The 27,806-nt window shown below is 35.1% G+C and overlaps 1 protein-coding gene across 4 annotated transcripts in view; it reads left to right on the plus strand.

The window, feature by feature from the left end:
- The window catches only part of RAB28 (RAB28, member RAS oncogene family), a 65,324-nt gene that overhangs the window by 7,498 nt on the left and 30,020 nt on the right, over positions 1 to 27,806 (plus strand). For all 4 annotated transcript variants that reach the window (XM_065633883.1, XM_065633882.1, XM_065633884.1 and 1 more), the window contains exons 2-4: positions 60 to 156; positions 5,405 to 5,493; positions 12,723 to 12,852. In XM_065633883.1, the coding sequence (XP_065489955.1) occupies positions 60 to 156; positions 5,405 to 5,493; positions 12,723 to 12,852 (316 nt within the window). The remainder of the gene's footprint in view (positions 1 to 59; positions 157 to 5,404; positions 5,494 to 12,722; positions 12,853 to 27,806) is intronic.

The following is a 27,806-nucleotide window of genomic DNA, read 5'->3' on the forward strand; positions in this document are numbered from 1 at the left end:
TAACATCGAGTTTCTTACTGTTTAAAATTACAACTTAATTTGATATTGTTCTGTTTTAGACATCCTTAGCTACACGTTTTGCACAAGAAACATTTGGAAAGCAGTATAAACAAACCATGGGACTGGACTTCTTCTTGAAAAGGATAATATTGCCAGGTAAGAGAAGGAAAACTAACACTGAAAGGTTGGGCAGCAGCAGAAGACTTGCAGAAACAGATTCTTCAAAGTAATGTGTGCTAAATAAGCTTAGTACAGTGATTTTTATGACAAAGTAAATCAGGTTATTCAGAGAAAATGTTAGTACATTCTTGTCAGGTGACAAAGGGTATGCATTTTCAACTTTTATCTTTAAGAAAAACACTGAATTTAAATAAAAGGAATGCTATCTATATTAATGATTTTTATTATCTCTACTTGAGTATACTCACTTGCCGTGTGGATAGTGTAACATACAACAATGAAAGGCAACTTTAAATTTATTCATTGAAACAGTATGTGTTCTGAAGGAATTTTTTTTTAATGAAATACACAACTTGTATTTGAGTTGTGTGAGAGAAGCATAATGCAGCTATGGAATCGCAGTGCTCTAATATGTGAATGCTGTTTTATGCAAGGCAGCATGAAATTGCTGGCATTTAATAGACCACTAAAATTTAGGGTCCCTCGGCACTCATAAAAATACAGGTTGAGCATTCAAGATGTTTCCCTTCATGATGGCAAAGAAACTATTTAGATGCCAGTTGCAGCACACTGCATGGAAAATGCAGAGAAATAATTAAAAAAGAATAGTTGTGGGTAGAAGTTTGCCTCTGAACAATTGAGGGTTTGAAATAAGTCTTTTCATTGGATTGTGGTTATTCAATTTCTAAGTATGAAAGTATTTCATTAAATGTGTTTTCTTCTGGCTTCAGCAATCAGAAGTAGTTAACAAAAGTATATGTAATTATTAAAGCTTGCAGTGAGATTTGATAAAAGTTGATGCAAGTCATATAGTTCTGTCTTTTTCCCTTGTGGAGGGAAGCAAACCCAGAAATGAAGCATTTTAGCTATAACCTCAATGTATGAGAAAATATATACAGTTCTTGAACTTATTTTGTTTAAATTACATTGCCAATAATTTCTTGATTATGTTTATATATTTTCCTAAGTGAAACAGAATAATCTTTTCAGACTATTCCTGCATTCACTATTTTGGTTTGGCCCTTTTGCTGTGCTTTTTGGTATCTGGTGAGTGATAAAGTACCAAATTTCAGTGCTTATTTCTCCATAAAATCAACAGCATAATTTTTTTATTGTCCTGCTCATGCCTCTAAAAATACCAGTGTGCATAATACTTAATAGCAGTACTTGCAAGTGGAATGTGTACACAAATCATGTAGTGTGCATGCTGAGAACTTATATTTTGCAAGTTTTTTCCCAGCTGTTAAGCATACAGAAGCTATTAGTACATTACTGGGATTCTAAATATTCTTGTTGAGTAGAAAGTTTGGAAAATTATCAACTATTGATGCATTCATGTTTTAATTTCTTCTGGTTTATTTTGTAATAAAATCAGAATGTAGATGAAAATAACACCAAAGCAACAGTCTGTACATCTATTTTCCTCATTTATCATTAACAAAATAGTAGTGTTCATGGAATGTATTCATATTCAGGAAGAAGCATTTTTCTGTAGATTGTCAATCTGTTTTCGCCTATGCCTATATATGTGTTTAGGTATATATGGATTTCTGTGTTTTGTAGGTAAGATGAACTTGTTGTGGCGAGTGAGAGGGGAGGGAGATAAAATTTCTAAATACTGGCATGGGAAGCATTACTTATGCAAGCGGATTTTTTAAATTTCTTGATTTGTTCTGCATTTGCAGAACTGCTAAGTTTACTTGAAAGGTCAGTTCATACTGCTCCACAGAAATTATAATGTGTATATCAGCAGAAAAAAGCCTCGATTTCTCTTATTTTTTAGGAGAATTGATGAATATCTGGTTCAGTAGTTGATTTTTTTTTTCTTGTTCCTTAAATGTAAGCAACGATTTAAGAAATTAAAATTACTGATTTCTAGAATTGCAAAAATGTTTATATTAGGCCGCATTAGAAATGCTTTTTAGCTTGTAAAATAAAGTACTGTTTTCCTGTTTTTGTTTTGTTTTTTCTATTTAAAAATAAAAGTGATATTTGTCACCAGTTGTTTTAGTAACTGATGCAGTTTTGCAGTAAAAAGAGAAAATATTTTACATGGTGAAACAATGTCATTTAATACAAATAGTAAATCCCTTCATGAATTTTGAACAATGTGACTTCTAGTGTTCAGCTCTTGACAATTTCTTTTCATGCAGATTGTTCAAAATATTTTTTTCAAATGCAAATCCTTTTCAGAGTATTTATTGACAGTATCTTGTATAGTCTGGATGCAACCGTGGTGTAGATTTTAGTGCTTAAATAGCGTATCTGTTAGTCAGAGGGTCTGCTGATAGAGATTTTTAAGAGCTATAGTCAGATACTTCTAGGAAGGTTGTAGGTGCCATCCAGTAAACAGTATTCTTCTGTTAAAAGGATGGTTTTTTTAAGTCATCACTGCAAAAAGTGGGCAGACTCATGTTTTTAGTTCTATCTTGACTGTGCAGCATTTTAAGTACGGTTAAGCAAAGCAGCAAGTTTACTTCTGTAGTATCACTGCTGAATCAGCCCAGTGGCTTCATTTCATACCAGAAACAATCTAGATACCTGCACTGTGTTGCCTCAGATATTTTAACTTAGTACTTGTGTGCATTTTGTACAGAGTAAAGAAGTGCTAGTGTTTTCGTGTTCCTTATCAGTGTATTACATACTATTTTTATGGGATTCTTAATTTATTTTTATTGATATATTAACCTTGTTTCTAAGAACTGTCGTCTTATGCTTGGTTTGTTTTTCTTCTATTGTCATTCCCTGGTTTGTATGTTCCTCTTAAATCTATGAAAAAAGAGAAGATTTCAAACTCTTTGTAGAAAACTTCATATGCTGCTATCACACTTGTTAATTAAATATTTGCTAGGCAAATTGTCTGGCTTTTTTTCCTTTTGTTAGAATAATTCCAACATCTTTCTTTCTCCCCCAAAATCAATCTGAGCACAAAGCAAATATTACAGGACCTAATTGGGAAAAAAAAAAGGGGCGGGGGGGGCGGAATGAAACATTTTACACTGGAGATGATAAACATCAATTTCAGTAGTTAGTAAGGTCTTAATTGAGAACCTCTTCACCTTAAATGAACATTGCAACTTTTTTTTCCCCGGTTTCTTTTTTCTGTTGTTAGTGAAAGAAAGTAAATAATTAATTGTAGTAGATTTTTAAGTTAAACAGTCACTGTTAGATCATTTAATTAAACTTTCTGCATTAAATAAATAATTTCATACTGTTATCGAGATGCTAAGCCCAGTACGGTGTGCATGGTTGCTACTCTTAGGAAGAAAAACGAAGTTAGAAACTTTTTGAAGCATTTGAACTCAAAATTGGCCATCTGAAAATTGTTGAGTTTGAAAGTGATAATGTTTATAAAGCTTTTTTTTCCAAACAGCTGGCATGAATGACATGGTAAATTTCCAGTAGAATACACACAACTAGGTTAGGGATAGAATACTGCAGCATGGTGGGCTTTTGAGCACATTTAGTTTGTTTACCCACTGAGGATGCGTAGTCATCTCAGACTGGGGTTTCACCCGTTTATCCCTGCCAGATGCTTTGTGGAAGACTTTCCTGCATTGTTTGCAGTCACTTATGTTCTAAGCTTTAAAAATAAGAAATTACTATATAGTATATGTGCTGTCAAAACAAATAAGCTTTTTATTCAGTGAGAGGTTACCTTTTATTGAACTTGAGTGTTTATAATATGTTTACTAAGCTCCATGTAGAAATTCTTTATCTTAGTATTAGATAAAATTCAGTGTAGCTTAAAAGTACTGTGAATAGATTGTCTCACATTCATCTCTATCTGTTGGAGACCAAAGCAGCAGTTTAGGAAATCTGTGCGTTTAACTAGATTAAAGCAAGATGCATCATAAAAATATAATATGGCATATTTAATACCACAAGTAGCTCTAATTTGCTATGTAGCTCTAATTTGCTGTTTATATTCACCAAGTGCTGGGATATATTTCCATGGAGCATACTTGCTTGCATAACTAATATGAGTGTGCTAGTTATAAACTGATGGCTAAATAAATGACATTGTGTAAAGTTGTTAATAACATAAAATAGTTGAATTAAGAGTATATCTTTCTTAGCAGCCCAAAATAACATGTTCTTTTTCACTCAAGTCTCAATTGTTGTCAAGAGGAGTTTGTTGCTTTTTTTTTTTTTAATCTAGGAATAAAATTAATAGGCAGTTATTATTTGTAAGTATGTAGAATTGTTATTAACATGTAAGTCATTTGAGTTTTATGTAGATTAGAAAAATCTTTATCAGACCTTACTGTACTAGAGTTTGGTGCTTCCAGGTAATCTGTGCAGTTTTGAAAACATTGCCCACCGTGCAAAATGAGCCAAATTATACTTTAATATGTTTGTATGCATGTGGTGACATACATTGCTGTGTGTATGTTTAGTCTGTGAGTTTCTGAGTTGTTAGCTTGCAGAATATGTATGACTTGTAGGATATTAAATATTCTGTATTTACACTGATTTTTTGATTACTTTGAAAACCTGTTAAGAGCTTCAACATAGCTTAAAGACTATTTAGAGTAGAAAGAAAGATCTGTTCTTGATGTAGATTCTTCAAAGATGAAATTATGTAAATCATGTCCAATTTAGTTGCCTGCTTTGGGGTGGTGGGTAGAGGAAATAATCATACCTTGCATCCTCGACTTAGATGTGTGTCAGTATTTCCATTTTAAAATCTGTCAACTATATAATTCTTTAACTGTATAGTACTAAGAGCATCACTACTAAAATGCAGTTACTATGCAGATTTTCTCCTAGATTTGTAAAGAAAATTTGGAGGGGAGGGATTGGGAAGGGACACAGAGTATGAAATAATCTGATTTAAGTTGGCATTAATTGTATTACCCTTCAATTCCAAGTACTGCACTGTAGAATTTTCTCTGTAAAGTTTTACATGTTTCTTCAGTAAGTATGTTATATAATTCCTAAGTCAGGGATGTTATACTTTATGGAGTTCCAATTCTTTTCTGTTAATATTAAATATATTAGTTTCTAGCTATAGTTTTAATGCATCTTAATGACTTAGCTGGACACAAGTCACTTTTTTCCAAGTGATACTCATCTTTGTGTTGAAATTTAGTTACTATTTATTGTATACTTTTAAAAAGCTAATGCTGTTGATATTATCACGTGCTGTGATAATGTATCTTTTTATTTTTTTATCTAAATTTTTCAGGTTATACAATATCTGTATAATTTTATTTTTCAGGAAATTTGAATGTTACTCTTCAAGTGTGGGATGTAGGGGGACAAACGATAGGAGGCAAAATGCTGGATAAATATATTTATGGAGCTCAGGTACAGTATAAATTATTATAATTGTATCATAGTAATCACATAAAATTCATTGAAATTTTGTTCTTAAAAGTATAAATAACTTACAGGTGGTTGTTTTGAAATCTCAAAAATGTTGAATCTCTGCTTAACCTAAGCTTCATTTACATTAATACGCAAATCTAATTTTGGTATGTAGTTAATTTTTTAGAGCTGACTTGAAAAGCAAAGCAAGAATGTGCATTTGTAGATCTGAATAACTCTCAAGAGCAGATGTATGTTTCCATGCTTTGTGTCTTGAGTTAAGAAAAGCAATCATAGTAAATAGCAAAGGCCATTTGGATATCCACATGGTAGATATAGTGGCTGCTTTTAGAACAGATGCCTCCTGGGGGGACAAAGTAGAAGGAGGAAATTAAGAGCAATCCTACACCATTAAACTCATACATGCAACTGGGGTTGTAAGAGGGCAAACAAAAGGAGGGAACCAGGTACCGAAATATTTTTCAGAACTCCTATCCAATTAAAATTAATTTTATCTTGAGGTTAACTAAGCAACTTAAAGTGAATTGTAGGATTACGTAAGAGCTAAATATTATAACAGTATCTTGAGTTATTAGATGATTTAGGAGGATGTACTTACTATATGCCAAACTTATTAACATGAGTGATCCCAAAATGTAGTCTGTTCTTCAATTTGAAGTTTGTAATGGGAACAATAAGCATAACATGTTTTATTATAGAATGTCATATTTATCTAAAAACAAACACACCTATTTTTCCCCCTAGTACTTTAAGCAATAGGAATATGAAATCCTAAAACATTGATTGGACAGAAACTTTGTACTAATAAATACAGCACAGGAATGGCTAATTAAGGAGATTAGGATTTATTAGTTAATGGGATAAAGACAAACTTGTCAATTTAACATTTCGTCACTTTCAAAAAATGGCTGTTTTTAGCTGTTGCCTCCGTTTCATAGCATTTTCTTATTTTTTAATAAAAGCCATTTTGCTGCCCTGTTAAAGATCTACCAAGCAACAGGGGAAAGTGGCTTCCATGACAGAGGGAATTTGATAAATCATGAATACTTGCCATATGACAAAGTAAACTCGATAAAGGAAATAAAAGGCTATTAACTTTTTCTTCATTGAATTTGGTGGTAGACTTAGGAGCTTCTTATCATCGATAGCAGGTCAAAAAGTTAATACCAGTGCCCCAAAGTAGTGAAAAAGTTGACATCAGTAAGCTTAAAGTTACAAAAGTTTGATTTTTAGTCATTTTGAGCACATTAACAAAAACCACTACATCTAACCTCTTCCATTTTAATCCTTCCCCAGCCCTCATTGTAACTCTAATTTTTTAAATGAACTAATGACTGTTCTCTCTCCCATTGTTGGTATGTATTGCCAGTGTCTGTAATAGGCTTCTTATCATCAAAGCTGACTTGTAACACACTGTTCTATTACCTTAGTAACAGCACCTTTTAAAGACATAAAACTATTTTTATCTATTAATGAAACACCATCATGCTTTTATCCAGTATTTGCAGATGTCCACAACCTTGAATAGTCTTCATCTGGTTTATCACTGTGAGATTCAGAAATCACAAGTGACTGAATTCTTGGTTTTCTGTGCAGAAATCCAAATGTATGGTAGACCTACTTATAAAATACTAAGAGCAGCTGGGGATGTTTTGAGAGTCTACAGCAACTGAAAAGGTTATCTTAATAGCAAGTCTGCGGTTCTCTTGGTGTCAGTTGAAATTTGATCAAGATACCAGGGGGAGTAAGTGGAGCATCCACCTATACATTGCTGCAAACCATGCTACTGGAGGTTTCATTTTCTTCGACTGAGAGCTGAATCAATTCTCTAGGATAGATCTTCTGATTAAGTTACTGTTAAGGTGCCATTTTTTTTGACTGAGATCCCTGATTTTTTTGTGCCATGTTTTAAAATAAGAGTGCTGGATTCGAGGATGGGAACCTATTTATAATAATTTGCTTGTGTGGTTGCAATTGGATAAATTACAATTCACTTACTGTTTTGAAGTAGTTGCTTTTTCTCTCTCTGCCCCCTTTATTTATTTATTTATTTATTTATTTTTAATTTGGTGTTGCTCATCCAAAACAGTTATAGTTACCTCATCCCTTCTTGGTAGCTGAATTTCACTGGTGGATCAGAAGAACTCTGCAAGCTGGGAGGAAAAAGAGCTCTTTGATCTTTGGAAATGAAAGGTGCTAATAAACAGCTTTTTAACTGTGTCAGTTTTAACCAACACTGACATCTCAGAATTGAGAGAGGCTAAGAGTAATTGTATAGTGAGTTACTACAGCTGAGCTGATAGACAATAGCTCATTCAATTATGGCAACTCAATTGCATGCATTTGAATGACCATATCCTCAGTGTCAGCAAAGACAACAGTGATTAAGTGTATGTAGACTGTAAACTGTTTTCACCTGTAAAAATAGCAGTTCTGCAGATGTGCAAGTTACCATAATGAAGTTACTCTTTGCTAAAATGGATATTCTATGACTAGAAAAAATATCTTAGAATTTTGTTCTGACATATTTCATGAATATTAATGAAAATTTGAAAGTTAATTTAGTTCTTCATACTAAAGTCAGTCATAGGTTGAGGGCAGCTGAGGACAAACCTGAAGAAGAAAACGGATGGTTTTAATTAGTGTTTTCTGTAGCTTTCTTTTATTATGACAAGTCTTGACACCTTTTAAATGTTGATTGTCTAGTGTGAATATATTGCCTGATTACAGCACTTCCATAATAGTAGTTCTGCTTCTCTTTGCATGGTAAATATTTCAGAAACTCTCCCATCTCTTACCTATAATTGCTGCCCCTACCCACATATCTAGTTTAAAATATCTTTAAGAGCTGGCGTATGCTACCTCATAATTTGGCTTGTTAATAGAATAAGGTTACTGCAGACTCTACCTTCTCCAGAGACCAGCAAATCATTTCTGCAATATTCTCAGTTTCCAGTGACCTATTTTTGAAAATACTCTATAATTCCAAAACAAAAAGCACTCACATATACACTAATGTAGGCAAAATGTCTCTCTTACTAGAGTGCAATTATGCAAGCGGGGAGTATTTTCCATGTTCCTGGAGACTAGAGAATTAGCGTGCTGTTCTCGGCATGTTGTCTTCCATATGTTTAAAACCTTTTTCATAGCAGGGAAATGCACTACTTTTGTGTGAAAAGGCCAGTGTTAATTTTCCACCTTAATTCCTCACGCATAATGGGGAAATAAGAGCTCTTACACTATCTATTCATTCTGCGCTCCATATACTGTAAGTTTGTGGAAAATGTGATGTATTTTTTGGAAAGCAATGATGGGATTTTTATATTAAATTAAAAAAGGTGAAATAAATTTTAGCTATAGAGTTACAACTAATCATTAATTATCTATATCATACTAAATTGCTTATAGAGTGCTGTCGTAGCAAAAATTTATGCAAGTAGTATTCCTTATGACCTGCATGCCATGCTACTTGTTTTGCGTCTCTTAAGTTGTCATACCTGCCATCTTCGTTTCTTGCATAGCAAATATTGACAAGATTAAAAAAAGGAATGGTTAAGAAAAGAATATGCTTTAGAGGCAATGTTTAGTTCATGGAGAAGGGGGACAAAAAGAAATTAGGTGAGCTCTAGTTGTAAACTTTGTTCAATTATTTCTTTCACAGTAAATCCACTGTGAATACTGTTTCTTCCAGAGGTGTAGGTAGGCTGCAGTTGACTAGAGGACATGTAGCAGAGTTGCATTTTGATGAAGAATTAGTTACAAGCAGAGTTGGCCCACCTTAAATGCCCAGGTTCTGTTAACTTCATCTTACTTCTAAAATTAATTAAACTCTTTGGTGCTGAAGATGGTTTAGACAGTCTGCTCTGCTTTTCTGCAAGCTGGTGAGAGAACTTGACTGCTGGTGAAAGAAGTGTGCCATGTGCTTTTTCTGATTTACAACTTTCAGCCTTATGTCTGTTGGCTTTTTTGTGACCTTTACAACACCTGTCCATCAGCTTGAGTTTCTTTGTTCGACTGAGAATTTAGTAACATCAGTATGTCCTTCCTAGAGCAAGCCTTATATCGGGGTGTCAAACTCATTTTCACCAAGGGCCACATCAGCCTTGCGGTCGCCTTCAAAGGCGATTTAATTTTAGGACTGTATAAATGTGGGAGTAGCTACTCCTAAATGTAGGAGTAGTTATGTTATGAAAAACAAATAAATACATGCACAGGCGTTTGAGCAGTTGTAAAAATAGTTAGGAGAAGTTAACTGAGATGCAAGATATTAAAGACTATATTGTACAAAAGTTGGAAGAGGGAAGTGGATGTTTAATATTAGATCTGATCAGTAAAGGTGGAAAAATAGCAAGGGAAAAGATGGGTGTCGTAATTCTTAATTTGCTTGAAGGAACTGGAGAAAGCTGTTCCTCAGAAATTAATAGCAATTTTACCAAGGAGTTAATGGCATTGAAGGAAAAGAGATTTATATCACTGTCATAGGGAAATAGGAATTGAAGGGATCTCAGTAGAATCTGTTGCCCTTCTCCAAAGCTGTACCTGTGTAATGTCTATTTCTTTTTTATCAACCCTCAAAAATCTTCCAGTGTTGGTGACTCTGGTATCCCTGAAGGTGATGTATTTTAGAGTTTCGCTATTCTTATTGTCTATGTATTTTTTTTTCTAGTACGTACCCCTGCTATAATCATCTTGTTGTAAGTTAAACCTGTCGCTACATATATTGATCGCAGAATTGTAGGAAAGTTCAGGTGGAAGGGATTTCAGGAGGTCTCTAATCAAAGTAGAGTCAGCTCTGAGGTGGTACTAGGTTGCTCAAGGCTTTACCCAGTTCCTTCTTGTAAACCTCTAAGGATTGAGACTGAGCAACCTCTTTGGGCAACCTATTCCACTACTTGATACTCCTCATAGTGAAAAAGCTTTTCCTTTTATCTAGTTTGAATTTCTCTTGTTTCAACTTCCATTGTGCTTCATCCTCTGGCTATGTGCTGCGCTGAAGAACCTGGCTCCATCTTCTTCATAGCTTCCTCATGGGTATGAGAAGGCTGCTTTTAGGTCCTCAAGGGGCCATCTCCTTTCCATGCTGAAGAATTCTGATTCCCTCAACTTTTCCTCATAAGACAAATGCTCCAGCCTCTGATCATCTTGGTGGCCCTCTGCTGAACTTACTCCAGTTTATTGATGTCTTGTAAGACTGGATGTATTACTTTAGGTATGATCTAACAAGTGCTGAGTAGAAGGGAATAGATCCCTTGATCTAGTGGGTGTGCTTCTGCTAATACAACCCAGGATCACGTTGGCCATCCTTGCTACCAGGGAATGTTGCTGGCTCATATTTGGCTTGCTACCAAGACCTGCAGGTCATTTTCAGGTGCTCCCCTGCCAGTCGGTCCCCCCGCACCCCTCCACGGCCTGTATTGTTTATTCCTTGCCAGCTGCAGGGTGTTGAATTTGTCCTTGTTGACTGTTAAAAGGTTCCTGTTTGCTCATTCCTTGAGCATATGTATGTACCTCTGAATGGTAGCCCTGCCCTCAGGCATGTTGTCTGGTCTTTCTGATTTACTGTCATTTGCCAACTATGATTTATTGTCAGCTGACCACTAGATATAAGAGCATATAAAAAGAGAACTCCTGTTCTCTTGAAACGTTTACCAGCATCATCATGCCCGCATTCAGTCTTGTTTGTTGAAACAGTCCAGTTTTTCCAATTTTCTGATGTCAATTGTGGTTTCTAAACCTCTGATATTGTTAGTTGTCTCTTCTAGTCTACCCTTTTTATGACATTTAGTATCCAAAGCTGGATGCGTTATTTCACCTGGAATGTTTCATGCCAGTGTGATATTTGCCTTTTTGCTACAAAATAAGCTTGACATCTTAAACTGTGATCTACTATAACTCCTCGATCCTGTTGTATAGAACTTGCTGCAAAGCCAGATGTTTTGTATTGTGCAGTTGATTATTGCTTCCTTTGAACTTGTCATGCTACTTATTGAATTGCATCCTATTTTTTTTAGATTGTTTCTCATCATATAATCTTAACTCTCCTCAAATAATCTTGCAGCCTCTACCAGCTTGTTGTCATCTGCTAAATTAATTTAATAAGTGTGCACTCTGTTTTATGATCCAAGACACTCCTCATGAAGCTATCAAGTAAAGCTGGGCCCAGACAAATGCCTGAAAAACCTGACTTGAAAAAATCTTTTCTATTGGCAGTGGGTCATTGAGTCAGCCAATTTTGTATGCACTGTATTGTTTTTTTAGAACATTAGTGAAATTTTCATGTGAGGAACACTGTGCAGTTTTAAGGATTTTTTTTTTTCCAGATATGAACACCATGAGAACAAGTGGAACAGAAGCCAATGCTGACTTTATTCCTCATTTACAAGATACTTTATTAGAAAGTAGTGGAAAGCAGGGGCAGAAGACAGTATTTGAGAGGAGAGTGATTTGTGAGAGCTGATCTTAGAATTATGGAGAGGAGAAGGTGGACATTTGGGCTGTTAATGGACTGTGCTTTATAATATTGGATACTAGCTCTGAGGAATCCTCAGTAATGTCTGAGTATTTGTTACTTGTAGCCTGGCTCAAAACCACTGAAATACACTGAACTCCCTTGTTTTAGACTTCTGACCACGTTTCTAGTTTTTCCTTTGAAAGTTTAAAGCTTGCCAGTACTTCTTACTTATCCTCTCCAACAGTGAAGGAAGGCATCTGGTCTTTCTTCCCAAAGGAGAGCAGAGAGACAACAGTCAGGCAATGTGCAGAAATGTATGATTGAACTGCTTTTATTTTTAACCTTTTTAAAAAGGGAACAGTGAAACTACAAATCATATTAGCTAAAGTAAAAGTCCTTCTCCAGTGTGATTTTTATCTTACTATTAGTGTGAAGTATTTTTTTGGTTTTTCATAAAGCACGTGCAGTTGGGAATATTTGTAATATAACTAATTGTGCTCTTTACAGAATTGCCATTTTTTTCCGCCCTTGTAGTTCAGTTAGCATCTAAATTTGGAACACATGGAATGCAGGAGAAATACTGTAATAAAATGTGTTTATTACAGCAGCTTATAATTCCTTTGATTATTCCTCAAAAGAGGCAACACCATTATTTGTTAATGCTCTATTTTATGATAATAGTTTAGACTGATGCAAATTCTACCATGTTCAAATGTTTTTATAACCTGTAACATTTTAAGTATATCTTTTTATTTAGGGTATTCTCCTGGTTTACGATATTACCAATGGGCAGAGCTTTGAAAATTTAGAAGACTGGTATAATGTGGTGAAAAAGGTGAATGAAGATTCAGAAACACAGCCACTTGTGGCCTTGGTTGGAAATAAAGGTAAGTTCTTCTTACTTAAATCTTAATTGAAACACTATGGGTGTTGCTTTGTATTGAAGAAATGTCACAGGGCATCTATCTTGAATAAAATGAAACTAAATACTGTCTAGTGTGTTGTTGCTGTGTACAGGTGACTTATTTGGGTGTACCTCAGGACTCTGGTTCTGGGCTGTTAGATTGAGGGACTTGCTGCGTTATGTTTTGCGTAGCCTGCAGCCTCTGTGCCTGCGCTTGCTTTATTTGGGGAGCAGCACACAGAAGTAAAGAGATGTCTCTCACCCATGTTTGAATTTGATAGGGCTTCAGGATATAGCCATGGCATGCATCTAGAACAGAGAACTGGGAAGCATTCCTGGATCTAATAACAGGTATATCTCATGGTTTTGTATGTCAAGAGACTACTAAACTAAGTACCGGTATATATTATTTAAAATAACTACACTATGCAGTAGGCATAATATTTATGAGTTGCTTATTAAGCTTTTTTGCATGCTATCTGAAGTTTTGCATGAGGTTACTTATTTCCTGTTGTTCTGGGATTTTTTAACCTGTCTTTTTTTTGATCATTTAAGTATGATATAATGGTTTTCTTCTGGTCACCAAAATATGCCACTTTAAATAGCCAACACCTGGTAAGTTTTCTAATTAGGTGAATTCCAAATTCCTGTATTTCCAGCTAAGAAATCTTACAGAAACATCCTTGTTACCATATCTGAGGTATCTTCACCCTTTTTCTATTGAAGATGATAAAAGCAACATAAAGTAATTCTAGAAACAAAGTGGTGGAAGCAGATACAGAATTTTTTAAACAATGTAAATATATTTATTTAATACAGAATCACAAAATGGTTGGAGTTGGAAGGAACCTCTGGAAATCATCTAGTCCAACCCACCTGCTAAAGCAGGTTCATCTAGAGTAGGTTGCACAGAAATGTGTCCAGGTGGGTTTTGAATGTCTCCAGAGAAGGAGACTCCACAACCTGTCTGTGCAGCCTGTTCCAGGGCTCTGGCACCCTCAAAGAACTTGAACAACAAAAAACAGATCTGATTTTTTTTTTTTTTTTTTTTTTTTACTTTCCAAGTAATTTGTGTTCATGTCACAATGTCCATATCATGAATAAACCTGAAAAAATACCTCATCCAGCAATTTAGTATTGTTTAAAAGTATTTGAAAACAATGTAGAGACAGTACAATGGTTCATTCAAAACCATTAATTGTAGTGTTGCTACTGTGTTGCTGTAACATTTTATGATATTAATTATGAAAGACTACTTATTTTCTGGGAAGAAAACAGAGAAACCCTTAGAGTTACAATGTATAAATAGCACTTCTGAAAGTATAACATAGCCAGTGTTGTACTCTAGCAGACCGGAGTCAATAATACAGATTCTGTTGAAATTCAAATGAAAAATATTTTTCACTGATTTATATTTTGCCCCCAAATTGGACTTCCTAGCTGGAGTTCTGCAAATCTTATGAAGTATTTACAGTAAGATACACTGTAACATAAGATAAATGATGTTCTTTTGCCAGAATGACACCATAGATGTAGAAAACCAGACACTGGTTTCCATCTGAAGGAATTTTATCTCTTTTAAATACCTTAAGTATATATTTTTCTCATATACATGCCTGCAATTCTTAAAAATCAAAGTATTTCCTTGGGAACATCTGCAAATAGAATATGGTTTCATGGATGAGTTTTCAGATAAAGGCTGACTCCGGCTAGTGAAAGAGCTTTCATTTTATGAAAATAGCAGCTGAAGGAACAGTGTGCTTGCTGCCTTGTTTTCCTTCAGAAGCTGCCTATAAAGAAAAAACGCAAAATATTGCTTTCACGTGATCCTAAGGCTGATTGTTGTTATTGCACATGTCAAGCGTATAGGGAATGCTGCTTACAGAGGTCGTTTTTTTGCTTTGTTTTTATTTCGGCATGATACAAATTAAGCTTTTAGAAGTGTATTTCTTTTCTGAATTTTGTAATAGAAGAATATCTAGGAGGGCTTCCACTCCAGTGTTTTAATAGCCTGCGAGATGCAACTGTAGTCAGGCTCCTATTGTTGCATAAATAGAAAACAAGGTGTTTTTATAGAAGCATGCTGTTAACTCTTGTAAATTATGAAAGGATAAAGCTACCAGTACTAACAAAGTTCATCAGGTGGAATCACTGTGTTTGGAATGGCTCAACTTCTTTACTCAGTAGGTGATAAGACACAATGCAAGAGCAATAATAAGTTTAAAGCCAAGAAAAGCCATTTGATGAATTGATGAAGTTGACCTCATGCGTCATACAGGAGAGATACTTTCAGTCAGCAGTTTCTGTCTCAGGATTGCATTTGTTTCTGAGCTATGCATGTCTTTTAAGAAAATGTCCAGGTATGCTTGCTTAAAGACTGGAAACATCTATATCCCCAGATGAGTTATTCTAACACTTTCTTTCTAATAAAAGATTTAAAAAATTGCCAAGAATGCAATTATTTTCATTCCTAGCAACTGGAAAGCATTGGACTAGTATTGAGATGCCTAGGTAAGAATTTGGAAGCCCAGCTGAAACCATCCATTTTGAAACCTCGACCTAAATTTAGTGCTGCTATTTTAAGTATACTTAGCTTGGGCTTAGTCTCTGATTTAACCATTTCCACTTACTAATACTATCTGAAAGAAATGTATGTTTTTCCATTTTGGGGTAAATACACCTGAGATCTCTGCTGTAGTGCTTCAGAAGTAAGAATAAAGCTATATTTAAAAAAAAAAAAAAGCTTGGATGACAGCAATGCAAAATATTTTTCTTCACAATGAAATATAGAAAACTGTACACATGCATCCTATTAGATGAAAATAGTTTCCTTAGGTAATTTTGTCATTGAAAGCAAATTACTTTAGGTATAGCAGTATGTGGAGCAGATTGGTGTACTAGCTGTTAAATTGTTCATAAAACTGCATGACTTATCTGTGGATTTTTTTATCAATTTGTAGTCATTCTGTTAAATGTGTTAAGTTTGCAGAAATTTCTTCATTATTCCACCAAACCTGAAGAAATTGTTCAGTGCTGGTCTAAGTGAACTGGTGCTAGTTTTGACTGTTCTTTTTTGTTGTACATTGCAATAGATTAGAAGCATGAAAACAGTAAGCTACTCTGTGTCTGTTGAAAGCATGATAATTAACTTCAGAGTGGTGGCAATTTATTAAAATGTCCTGTTGTGATTATAAGAGATTAAGATTTACTCATGAAACGTTGGAAAGGTAATTTCTACATACAAAACTCCAATCAGTCTCCAGTCTCTCATCCATCAGAAATTTATTTGAAAATAATATTGTATGAATTGAGATCTCCTGAATTCTAGACCTCTTCCCTCTACCTCCCCCCCGACTTTTTTTTTTTTTTTTTTTCTTTTTTTCTTCAGGACTAGCTAAAATGAAAGTCTGTCATTACCCACTAATTTCTTAAAAGTAATTGGGAGAACAAGAGCTTCAGAGATGCAGTCCTCCTTTGTGAAGGCAGTACTTTATTTAAGGTGACTGTCTTCCTCTAGGGTGCTTAGTTTTATTTTTCGTTCTTTCTTCCTTCACATACGTTTGTGGTGGTTTTTTTTTTTTTTGCATTGCCGGCTTACACATTTTGTCAGAGAGAGTAGAAGACTGATTAGAGTCAAGATCTTGCCCAGGCTTGCTTCCTTCACTTATATCTGATTATCAGTTAATTCTCTGTCTTTTCATAGATATAATTTTTTTTTTTGGTCTGTGTGTTTGGTAAACAACAAAAGGAATTTTAAAATTTAATGTAGAATTTTTCTTTTTCATATTAATTGTAAGTCATAAGATCATAATAACACTAAAATTTACTGTTAGCATTGAATCTTAAATTTAACATTCCTTGTAACTCACTGTGCTGTGTTTTAATCTTATTTAATATAAAGTATATCTGAAGTGTGCTTATTTCTATCTTGCTAATACCACTTCATTTGCACCAGAAATAAGGGAGTAAACCTTATTGTTAAATTAACAAATGCTTTTGAATTTCAATGCAGTAACTTAAAACTTTTATATATATGTTGCTGTCAAATACTTTGAGTTATTATATTCTACAGGACAAGTTGAACTATAGTTATCAAATGAATGAATTGTGTTTTGTGGACTTAGGATCTTGACTTAAATTTGCTGTTGACAAAGTTCAGTAATCGCAGTGGATCTTCTAGTCGTTAGTGTGAATTCGGGAGGTTTTACTGTGTTTTGTATGACTGATGTGTTTCTTTCCTTTCTACCTTGACTACTTTATATATTTTCCTCTGCACTAATCTATGAGCAGACTCCTCAAGTGTCGTAGCAACATTCTCAGTGGATATATTGTAAACAAAAATTAACCCAGGTTGCATGGGAGCTACACTCATTTTGATTTATAGCTCTCAAGATGGTCTTAGGGCGGTGGTTATCTGTAGCTTATTTAGGGGTAGGAATTATCAGGTACCAGTGTATACTGGATGGATGAATGATTTCTATTCTTAGAGATATTAACCAGACCCACTCCTCAATAGAGAGTAATAACTCAGATTTTTAAACAGTCTTCATGACAGATGAGGGCACAGAGGAGAATGAATCAACACTAATTAAGAATGTTGACCGTTTGTTCGTCTTAGCCATGATTAATTGATCTTGGAGTGCTCTCTCTGAACAGGAAGTGGTATGCTGTTACATTGTGAAGTTTAAAGGTTACATTTTAGTGTACCCTTTAACTTGCATTTACATACAACCTAAAATGTTTTTACCTATCTTATCTGAGTGCAGTAAGAAACATTTTTCAGCCTGGATACAAGCGAGTGTTTACTGTACTGTGTACTAATGCGAATCTGGCAAGTAAGAGGACATACCCAGTCTGCTTTTGGACTCTGTTACTGTCTTATACACTTACACTCCCCGGTTGCACTCAGAAAATGTCTTCATTAATACTCATTTTGTGATTCTGGCTTATTAAAATTCACAACTATGCATTAATTCTCTTCTCCCTCCCGACCTCCCCCAGCTGTTTTCTGTTCTTGTTTCCTGTGGGCTCGCACTTGTTTGGTCTTTCACCTGTAATTAAGACAAGTGTTGAGTAGCAAACGTGAAGACCTCTGTTCTTTTGAGTCTTATGCTTGATTAAATTAAAGTTCCTGTGTGCCTGACAGCAGGTCCAGTGACCTGAGCCTCATACATGCTCCTGGGATTGGAGGGTAAACTACTGACATGTAGAGACTCCCTTAAAAAGAAAACCTTGTCCTGTGCATGGTCAATTTACCAACTCATTTGAATAAATGTAGAATGCTACCCTGTTTCAAAATATGTATAGAATGTTTGTCTCAACAAACTCCTAAGATTAATAGAAAATTGCAGTCTTATGGATTTGTTTGTTTCAATGGTTGGGTAACCTTTTTTTTTCTACATTGTTTTTAACAAGAAACTTAATGAAAAGGAAAACCACAGGTGAAAATGATCTTTTATTCACCATGAGAATATATTTCTAACCTAGTGTCCGAATGTGCTCTGTATTACTTTAGAGATGGGAGCAATTTAGAAACATACATATTTTTGAGTGATAAAATTACCTTGCGTGCCTGAGAAAGCATCTGTCTTGTGAGATTTTGATCCTAAATCATGCTTGGTGTAATATTAATGGTGCTGGCTACCATCACTGCCAAAGTGATCTATTTAATTATGTCTGTTAAGCTGCCATGTGGGCAAGTCTACTAAATTGTGATATATGACACACAAAGACACATAAACAGAGCCTGAACTTCAAATGTGGTTCTTTAGAAAGTGGCTGAGCTCACAGAAAATTATACAGAACAAAAGGAGGAAGGTTTATTGTTGTTGTGTAGTATGTACTTAGATGTATTCCATTGGCTGAGAAGGGAAGACACCTGGCAGAATAGATCACAAGGATCTGGGCATATCTGCTCCCTTCTAGCCCCAGTCTCCATGTAATCTGCTGTGATAAATGTATCTGTTGCATCTGGCTGCAAATCAGCCCGTGTTATACTTGGACCCTTCTTTCAGAATCCTTTGTAAAATGATCTCTTGGGTGAGAACTCACAGTGGACACAGCAGCTGCTAAATCACCTGGTTAAAGGCAGGTTTTTAGATTTCTGGACTTTCTTCCAGTGCTGCAGCTATTACTGAAGCATGTATAAAGAAGAGATTTTGATAGCAGCTCTCAAAAGCCACGTGGCCTGTGCCTGAGTACTAACAAAAAAAATAGAGTAGAAAGGCGAAATCTTTCCTGTCATGCAACTCAAAAGATAATTATAATAATTTTCTGCCTTGCCTTTCTTAAGACCAGTTTCTGATGTTCAACACAGACAGGGTTAGCTAGTAGTGAGCTCGTTTTTTGATTTGTCTTCTGCTGCAGTATGAGATTCAGTACAGGGATGAAGCTGGATAATATATACATCTTGCCCACAGAATGTGTATTACTGTTATACTACTTGTCTGAGTCTAAAATTTGGACAGCTAGACAGAGCCCTGATATAAACAGGTGTAATTCTATGAAAATCAATGAATTTGCATGCATTCGGACCAGGACAGATTAGATATTGTACAAACTGCTGAAATTAATGTTTTCTCATTCGGATCATACGGTGCTTTAACAAGAAAGCAAGGGTAGTCATGAACTAGTCCAACTGATACAATGTCCTTGTGCTTTTTTATTTTAGTTGAGCGTGAATAACTTGGTTTCTTCTTCCTGCACTTAAAATCTTGAGGCTGCACTTCAGGTTTTTTTTATTTGCGCACATAAGTTTTGCCTGCTAAGACCAACCAAGAACTAAGACCAAGTTCAATGACCTGGTAGAATATTGTTAATGTAGTTGGAACTGAATGCCAGTGTGATGGAAGTGCCAGTAAATAATATATTCTCCTTCACTAACAGTTATGCTTAAATTCAGAAAAATCTTTAAGGATGTCATGGAAAAATGGAAGTAGAAGTAAACCGTTTAAATACAAAGGTTAGAACAGTATGTGTATCCTATTTTTATAATAATACACACATGAAATGCTGAGAGATCTCTTACTGTTTCCATGGATTTTGTCTGTAGTTTATTTAGCAATGTAGATATACATCTAATAAAAAAGATGCTGCATAAACCATAGTCCAGGCTGAATGTGCTTCTGTTTTTAGTTTAGGTAGAAATGTTTTTTCTGGCTGCGTCCTTCATACTTAGGTCTTCTTACAACAAATGGAAAGCCCTTGATTGTACCTAAGGGAATAGTTAATCTACGGTGGACATATGGTGGACAAAAGCTGAGTCTAGTAAATGAAAAAAATTATAAACAGAAAATGTGTGAATGCCTGCACAGTCTGAGAGTCATGGGGGATATTGTACTGTTGGATTGTAGCTTATTTAAAATTAATTTGCTGTTCTTTTCTATTAGTATATTAATGGAAGCCAGTGCAGCATAAAAAACGTAGTTTTAAAAACCAATCAATTTCATGTCTGTTTTGTTGAACTGAAAAAAAATACGTGTTCTTAGGACAGAATTTCTTTGCTTTATGAGTTGTCCTGCTCCCACCTTTGCCATATGACATAAATGCAATTTGATTTCATTAGTGGAGTGAAGCGCTCTGAAATTTTTAAAAGTTTGATTGGAGGCCGTTAATCAGTGTTAACCCTGAGCAGCTCTTGGGCTTTATGGATTCAAGCATTATATGTGGTTGCACTGCTCCAGCAAAAGGTTAAGTATTAATGGAAAATGTTCACAGCTCTTTTACTCAAAGAAAACATGTTGCGTGTAAGTTTTCTTTTGATTTTACTTTTACAGTTACATTGAATGTCTTCATTCATTTAGCCATCCATAAAGCAAATATTGTTGCACATGCAGTGGATAATAAGTCTTTTTAGGACTACTTGTGTGGTATGTCACAGATCATTAACTGCAAGTAACCACCTGACTTGAGGGAAATCTGGAAGCATCATTACAGTGAAATAAGCTTTTATTTCTGTATCACTGCAGCACATTGATTTGTAGGAATGTCTCCATTAGCTACTGTGGAAATATATTCTCATACATTATTATTGAAGGAAGTTGATGAGAGAGGATAACCAAATTTCAGGTGTGAATAGCACATTAGTATTAGGATTTTGGACAAAGTGGGAAGAAGACAAGTGCTATTGTAGCATTATTTTCTACTTAAAAGTTAGGTAGTCAGTAACAAATCTTTTTGTAATGCTTCACATTTTCAGAGTCAGACTAATAAAATATAGTAACAGTTGTACAGTGTGTGTGCACTGCAACTTCAACTGAAATGCATATAGTAATTGAATATGTTTACTACTCTGTACAGGCAGAAAGTGTGGAAGAGAAGTTTCTTACTAATCAGAAGGGAAAAATTAAGCTTTTTCTATTTATTTCAATGAACCATAAAATTTTAAGATTTTTCTGGGAGGTATCCAGTAATTGTTTCAGTACAATTTAGAGGGTGAAGGACAGCCTATGTTAATTTGGAGAACAATCATAAAGGACAACCTCCATTAATATGATTAATAGGAGTTTGTACTGTAAATAATGCAATTCTGAAATGTTGTCCTGAAAATATTTTAGGAAATTTGAAGTTTTTACAGAGATTAAAGTTAAGATAATACTGCAGGATTCTCTTCCTATGTTGCTGTTTGTCAAAATAATTTGCTGTCAGGTCCTTTAGGAGCAAAATATAATAGAGGACAGATAAATGAGTAGAGTGTTCAAATCAACCGTTTTTAGTGGTGTAGTATGAACTACGTACTTGCAGATTTTTGAATGAAGAAGAAAAATTATGGGAAATGCATCATATGTGTATTTTAAAATGTATAATTGTCAGCACATTATCAGGTTTATTGGGCATTTGCAAGAGAAGAAGCAGGGATAATGGTACTGTTTCAACTTTAGTCCACAGTTATAGCTCCATGCACTTGATATAATGAGACATTCTGAGTTTATGATGCCCATTTCAGTATAGAAGTATGTATAGTCTGCTAAATGCAGGGCTTTTTTGATAGATCTTCAAGCATATTAATGCCTTCATGACATCAGCACCTCTGGTTATGAATTCTTCACTGTCCCAGGATTTGAGATAGTATGTCTTAATGTGGTTCTGAATGAGGTGCAATTTATTTCGGCTGTCTACTTTGGTTGATTTTATAAGTCAGTTTTGAAAACAGGTATTTGAAAAAAGGTATTTCATTATTTGCCTGTGTAATGTGAAACTGTGAAGGTGTTACCAGGGGAGTAACTACTAAGCCAGCATCAAACTTTGCTTGATCTTAATAGTTCACTGAGGTAAGCCAGGCAGTTTAAATGCAGACAGCATTGTTGTTATTATTGTTGTTATTTACAATCTGTGCTTCCAGCCCTCATGATATGGAGGGTAACCTCAAAATATGTTTGTTTTCAAAGGAGACATCTAAGATTCTGTAGTGCAAAAAAAGTCAGTATTAAAAAGGGATTAAGATTTGCCAAAATGTATTGATTAAGGAGGTGGAATACAGTGATGATGAATGGTAAATTAGAAACCTAGTTTGTTTATTTAAAATAGAGTCTTAAAAGAGGAGGGCTTTGTGTACCTTGTGTGTAGTTTCTATTTAAAAAATACTGAGTTCTATGTGAAATTTTCGTTATATATTTTAGCTTTCTAAACTGATATTTTTTGTAGAAGTAGTCCTTTCCAAGTTTTGTCTCCCTCGTTTAACAATGCAGCAGTATATTTTGTGACTACGACAATGGAATTGTAAATATTTAACTTCTGCTGAACCTTTTGAGAAGTTTTAGTTTAATTCCATCCATTCATCCTTTGATGCTCTGAACACAAGGAGTAACCATCCCATCTCAACTAGGTTAGTATTTTTAACACTTAAAAATTTAAGTGTTAAAAAAACCCTGCAAAATGAGCCATATCACATTTGATGCATTCCCTTGTTCGGTGTGGGGAGTCACTGACCTCCAGATAAAAGTTCTAGCTGTTTACATAGGTGTAAAATTTAGAGCATGTTTAGTAACTTCAGATGATCTGCTCCAAGTTTACTCTGGTGTTTTCATGACTAGCCCCAACGGTATAATATTCTTTTTGATTGCTTTTTATTGTATACATACTATGTGGTCTGTCTTTTGTGGTTAGTATTGTCCAATTTCTTTACTTATTTATGTTGTGATAATAGGAATGTATCATAGTAGTATAATACTATTATGTGACAGTAGAATTCATTAAAGTTTTGAGATGTATACAGAAAGGGAATAATATTACCTTTTTCTGATTTTGATTAGAGAACACATTCCTAAGCATTCTTACGTAATTGCATTTGAAAACTGCCATCAGGATCATTGCCCTCATTTCAGATGCTGAGCAAACACAAATTTAAAAAAAAATACAGACTAAAGAGGTGAAGCAACACATGGTATAGTAAAATGTCTTAAGAAAAGCTTGCTTTTGAAAAATACCGGGATATAATTATGTATGTCGAAGGCGACTTTAAAATGTTGGATTTTGCAGTCTTAAGCATTTTTCGTGATAGTTTAAAATGAAGGCTGGAAAAAATAAGGTTTGTACAGATAGTACACCTTTGATACTTTGGAAAGAAGGAGAGACCCTTGGTTGCTAAAAACTTACTTCATACGTTTACAAATGTTTGAAAAGTCATTTTCTGTAGGCATGCAGAAGGGAGAAAGCAGTGTATAGGAGTTGTTGGTCAGGATGTTAAGTTGAACTGTTTCAAAAATATTTTTATGTTCCGCTCCCCACATTGAAAATGGCATTTTTGGGGTCTACTTCTCAGTCTCCCTTCAAAACCATTATGGAAAAGTATTTTTGAATCACAGATGCCACTGCTACGTCTCATGGGAAGTGTAGGGCTGATGCTTCTCCTCCCATTCTCCTACGGGCTAAGCTTCTGATGCTATGTATGTAACGGCTGGTTTTGTTTTATTTTTCTTTTTACATCTTCCATGATATATCACATGCTTTTAGGTATGATAGGACTTTGAGAGAGTAATGCATCATGGATACTGTCCAACTGGCCAGTCCAAACTTGGGAAAAATAACAGTGTAAGACAAACAAACCCCCCACCTCATTAGACATTGTACTGGTCTTTCAAAACTGCTCTGTTCTCTTGGTTGGATTTTTTTTTTTTTGGGGGGGAGTTAGTTTTGTATGGAAAAAGGAATATTTTTGAGCAGAAAAACCAGTTTTCAGTGCAGTTAAAAAACCCCTGGTAGTTCTCGCTGATAATTCTGGACTAGTCCAACTCTAGAGATTTTCCAGAGTTTTTGATTTTGATGCATTGTTTGATTCTAAGAATACTGTTGTAGTAGTCTTTTGTAATAACATTGCCCTGTACTTGCAGATAAGAGGGGAAAAAAGCTTAGTCTGGTTATATTTCAATTCTGTGAAGTTAAAAATGGTTCTGTATGAAGAGTGTTGACAGTTCTTTCACAGCAATATTCAGTGAACAATGCTGTAAAGAAATTTTCTAGAAGGCACTGTTGTATAAAACAATTGTAAAATATGGAATGCAAGTTCAGGCTGTAGAAGGGTTCTGGGTTTTCCTAGAAGTTACTTATTGCATTCTTTACTGTTAGTTCTTGTCATCCTACATTAACTTAATGCTACAGTAACTGTAACTTTCTACAACACTACTGATGTCTATCAGGAACAATTGCTGAAAATGTCTGGAATTAATAATGTTTGAACTTTTTTTTTTTAAGTGGAGGGTTTTTATTTCTTAAGTTGTCTCAAGCTACACAGTACAAGTAAAGGAAACAACGTAATGAAACAATAAAGAACAGTCATTGTAGAGATCTCTATTGCCAGCTAATAGATTGCCTAATAATTAACAGTTTTCTTGGCCTGGCTTTTTAAAGTTCATGTGTTAAGATGACCTCCTTTTACATCGTAAGTTTTGCAGTTTTATTTTGGGAATAGTGTATCCAAAAGGTTTTTAGAGAGTAGTTACTGGTGTAGTTGCATGTTTAAGTGGTTGATCACTAGGGCAATAATGCTGGTTTCTGAGCACAGCCAGTGCTTTTTCCAGCTGCTTTATAGTGATATCTTGAAGCTTAAAATGTAATCTATATGGGTAAGCCACAAAAGCCACTATATATTAAAGCAGACTCTGACAGTAAATCAAAATTGAACAGCTGGCAACACTACTAAAGTCATAAACTTATTTATTAAAAAAACCTAAACAGAAGAATTATATTGAAAAGAGAGGAATATGTTCTACACACCAGTGGATATAGCTTAAAACCTGGAAAGTGCTGCAGATTAAGGGCCCAATTTATGAACATCTGTTCTGGCAGTTTCTGTGAGATTCTCATGTTCTTTACAATAAAAGTGTGAAATGTGTTTCCACCTGCCCCCCCCCCCCCCCCCCCCCCCCCCCGCCTAATCATGCTTTTCTACAGTTCATAAAACTTGCATTGATTCTTTTGCAACTGGGCCTGTCTGCTTTACACACTTGCTAGAGTAATTACTATGCATGAAAGAGTAAGTACTGCAGCAACGTCACCATCCCGTGGTATACGCTTGTCCTGACTTGTTCCAAGTGGTCTCATTGCTTCAAAAGCAGTGAAAGAACACAGGCATTTCCTTCATATATTTAAACTTAGAGTGTGGCATTGAACTAATGATGGAAGCAGATCACTAGAGGGCAAAATGTGCAGAAAAATGTCTTGTATCTGGTTTCTCTAAAATTGAAGCATACTTCAAGTCTGGTGTTTTGCTCTTTAACAGCCACCAAAACAACTTCTAACTCTGCTTATCTCTTAATTTTGAAATAAATGATCATGGAATTATTATTTTAATTACAATGTTTATACCAAATAGTACCCTGCATTTTTGTGGTATTGACAGGTATGTGGGATTAAGCTTTAGGATAATCTTGATCTGCTTTGAGAGGGAACTGAAAAATCATACATTCAAAACTGAGCGTCTAGTTCCAGTGTCAGCGGTACTGTTTTGCCTTTGATGTCAGCATGACCAAGATTTGTTTCAGAGATTTTAGCCACAAGCCCTGCTTTATAATCAGGTTTGATCTGCGTGGCAGAGGTCATCATATTTTGCTTTCTAACTCTTACTTGACATCTAGTAATTCAGACTGAACTAGAATTGATCATTGTGAAAAGGCCATTGTTTTTTTTCCGCAAGCAGTGCAGACTCTACTAACATCCCAAGCCCTGCTGCCATTAGGAGGCGAAGGCAGTCTCTCAACAAAATCAGAGATTAAGAAACCAAGGTGCAAAGGAAACACTAAGCAAACACGCAATAAAACCACTTTCCTTGTCCTGAGCGGGTTATATTGCTTTATTGATGGAAATGATTACACTTTCTTTCCATTTGATTAGTTTCACCATGTTATGCCTTTAGTTTTTAGGTTGCAGAACCATATGCTTTTATAGGTGTTTAACCTGCGTGTTCTCACACTTCCAGCTAAGAATCCTCAAGGCAGGAAAATCTCTGTGCTCCTTTGGGGAGCTAGCTTCTGATATGTTCAGGATCATACTGACTTACAGGAGGGAAAATAAAGAGGATTTCTGGTATCCTTTGGAGGAAGGAATATCACATGGGAACAAGGAATTTCCTTTTACATGCCATCCATTTTTTGAGCATTTTATAGTGTGGGTGCATCTCTATGGTCTTATTTGTAGTATGTATCAATTTCTGAGATCGCTTGTCCAAGTCTTTTTTCAGTTAACTTGTGGGATATTAAGGAACTGTATTTCTGCCAAATGTATATTGGTCATTGATAGTTCTTTTTGTCTTATCATTGAACGATACTTTTATAAGTGATTTATGTGTATTTGTAGTGCTGAGTGCAGTACTATTAGGCAACTGAACAAAAAGTGACTTATAACCACTTCATAGTTATGGAAGTTGAATTTTCTTTCTGTCTAATATGAAACATGCTTTTCTAATTGGTGCACTATGAATCATTTTACCTGACAGTGGTGTACGGTATATTAACCTCAGTTCTTAAAGCATGCTTTTATTTGTAGAAGATTCAGAAACATTAGTGCTAAATTTGCTTTATCAGTGTGTTTACCTGTGGTGAACTTTAATTGGTTGCGTTTGATGTGTTAAAGTACACAAATGTAATTTATATGCATCTGCATAAAATATTTTACTTGTGACCTGGGTTCCATTTGTCAAACTGTGCCTTGGATTCAGCAAGGAACTAACCCAATGGAAATCAAGGCTCCATATCATCGAATACAATATCAAGTTATGTCCCAGAGGAACCCTGGGTTCCAGGTTGTAGTGGTTTTTTGCTGGACCTGACTAGAATATTCTGCATTCCTGGTTTTGATTAGGTCAGATTTTCATACTTGTTATGAGAGCTTTTTTTCTCATCCTTGAGTCTCTTACTTGTGGGTGGACAAAGGGGGCAAACGAATGAGTGCGTAACTAAAATTTTCCACCTGCCTCCCTCCATTAGGCTCTGCTGTCCAGGCTAGATTACAAATCTTTCTTCTTGCACTTTTTTATCCTTTCCATTCTCTTTACGCCTAGTCCCTTGTGCTTGGTGCAAAGGGAGTGCTCTTAATGTTGTTCGTTTTCTTTTTCAATCTTAGATCTTCTGGGAGTGCTTTCATAAACCCGATATTAAGCCACTAGGTTTTTGTTATTTTGTTTTTTTTAAATAGTAATGTTTTTAGAAGTGAGGGTTACTTTGCGTACTTTTTTAGTATATTAGACATCTAATAAAAATCTAGCAGCTTCTCTGGCTGAATAAACTTGACGGATGAACTGCTAAGGTCTTTTGGTTTAAATAGTAGCTGTACTAGTGCACTGGAAAAGCTTTCTTTTGGAGCTGTTACACTCTACAGGGCATATAATCCAAATGGATTAATGTGGCATTTCCTTCATAATCCCAGGAATATTCTGCCTTAAAAATACTTTTATGTTTTTCCTAAGAGTTTTAGTAGAAAAGATCCTTTAAATATGTGGTGATATCT

This window comes from Caloenas nicobarica, chromosome 4 (genome assembly GCF_036013445.1).
Source record: "Caloenas nicobarica isolate bCalNic1 chromosome 4, bCalNic1.hap1, whole genome shotgun sequence".
Lineage (NCBI taxonomy): Eukaryota > Metazoa > Chordata > Aves > Columbiformes > Columbidae > Caloenas > Caloenas nicobarica.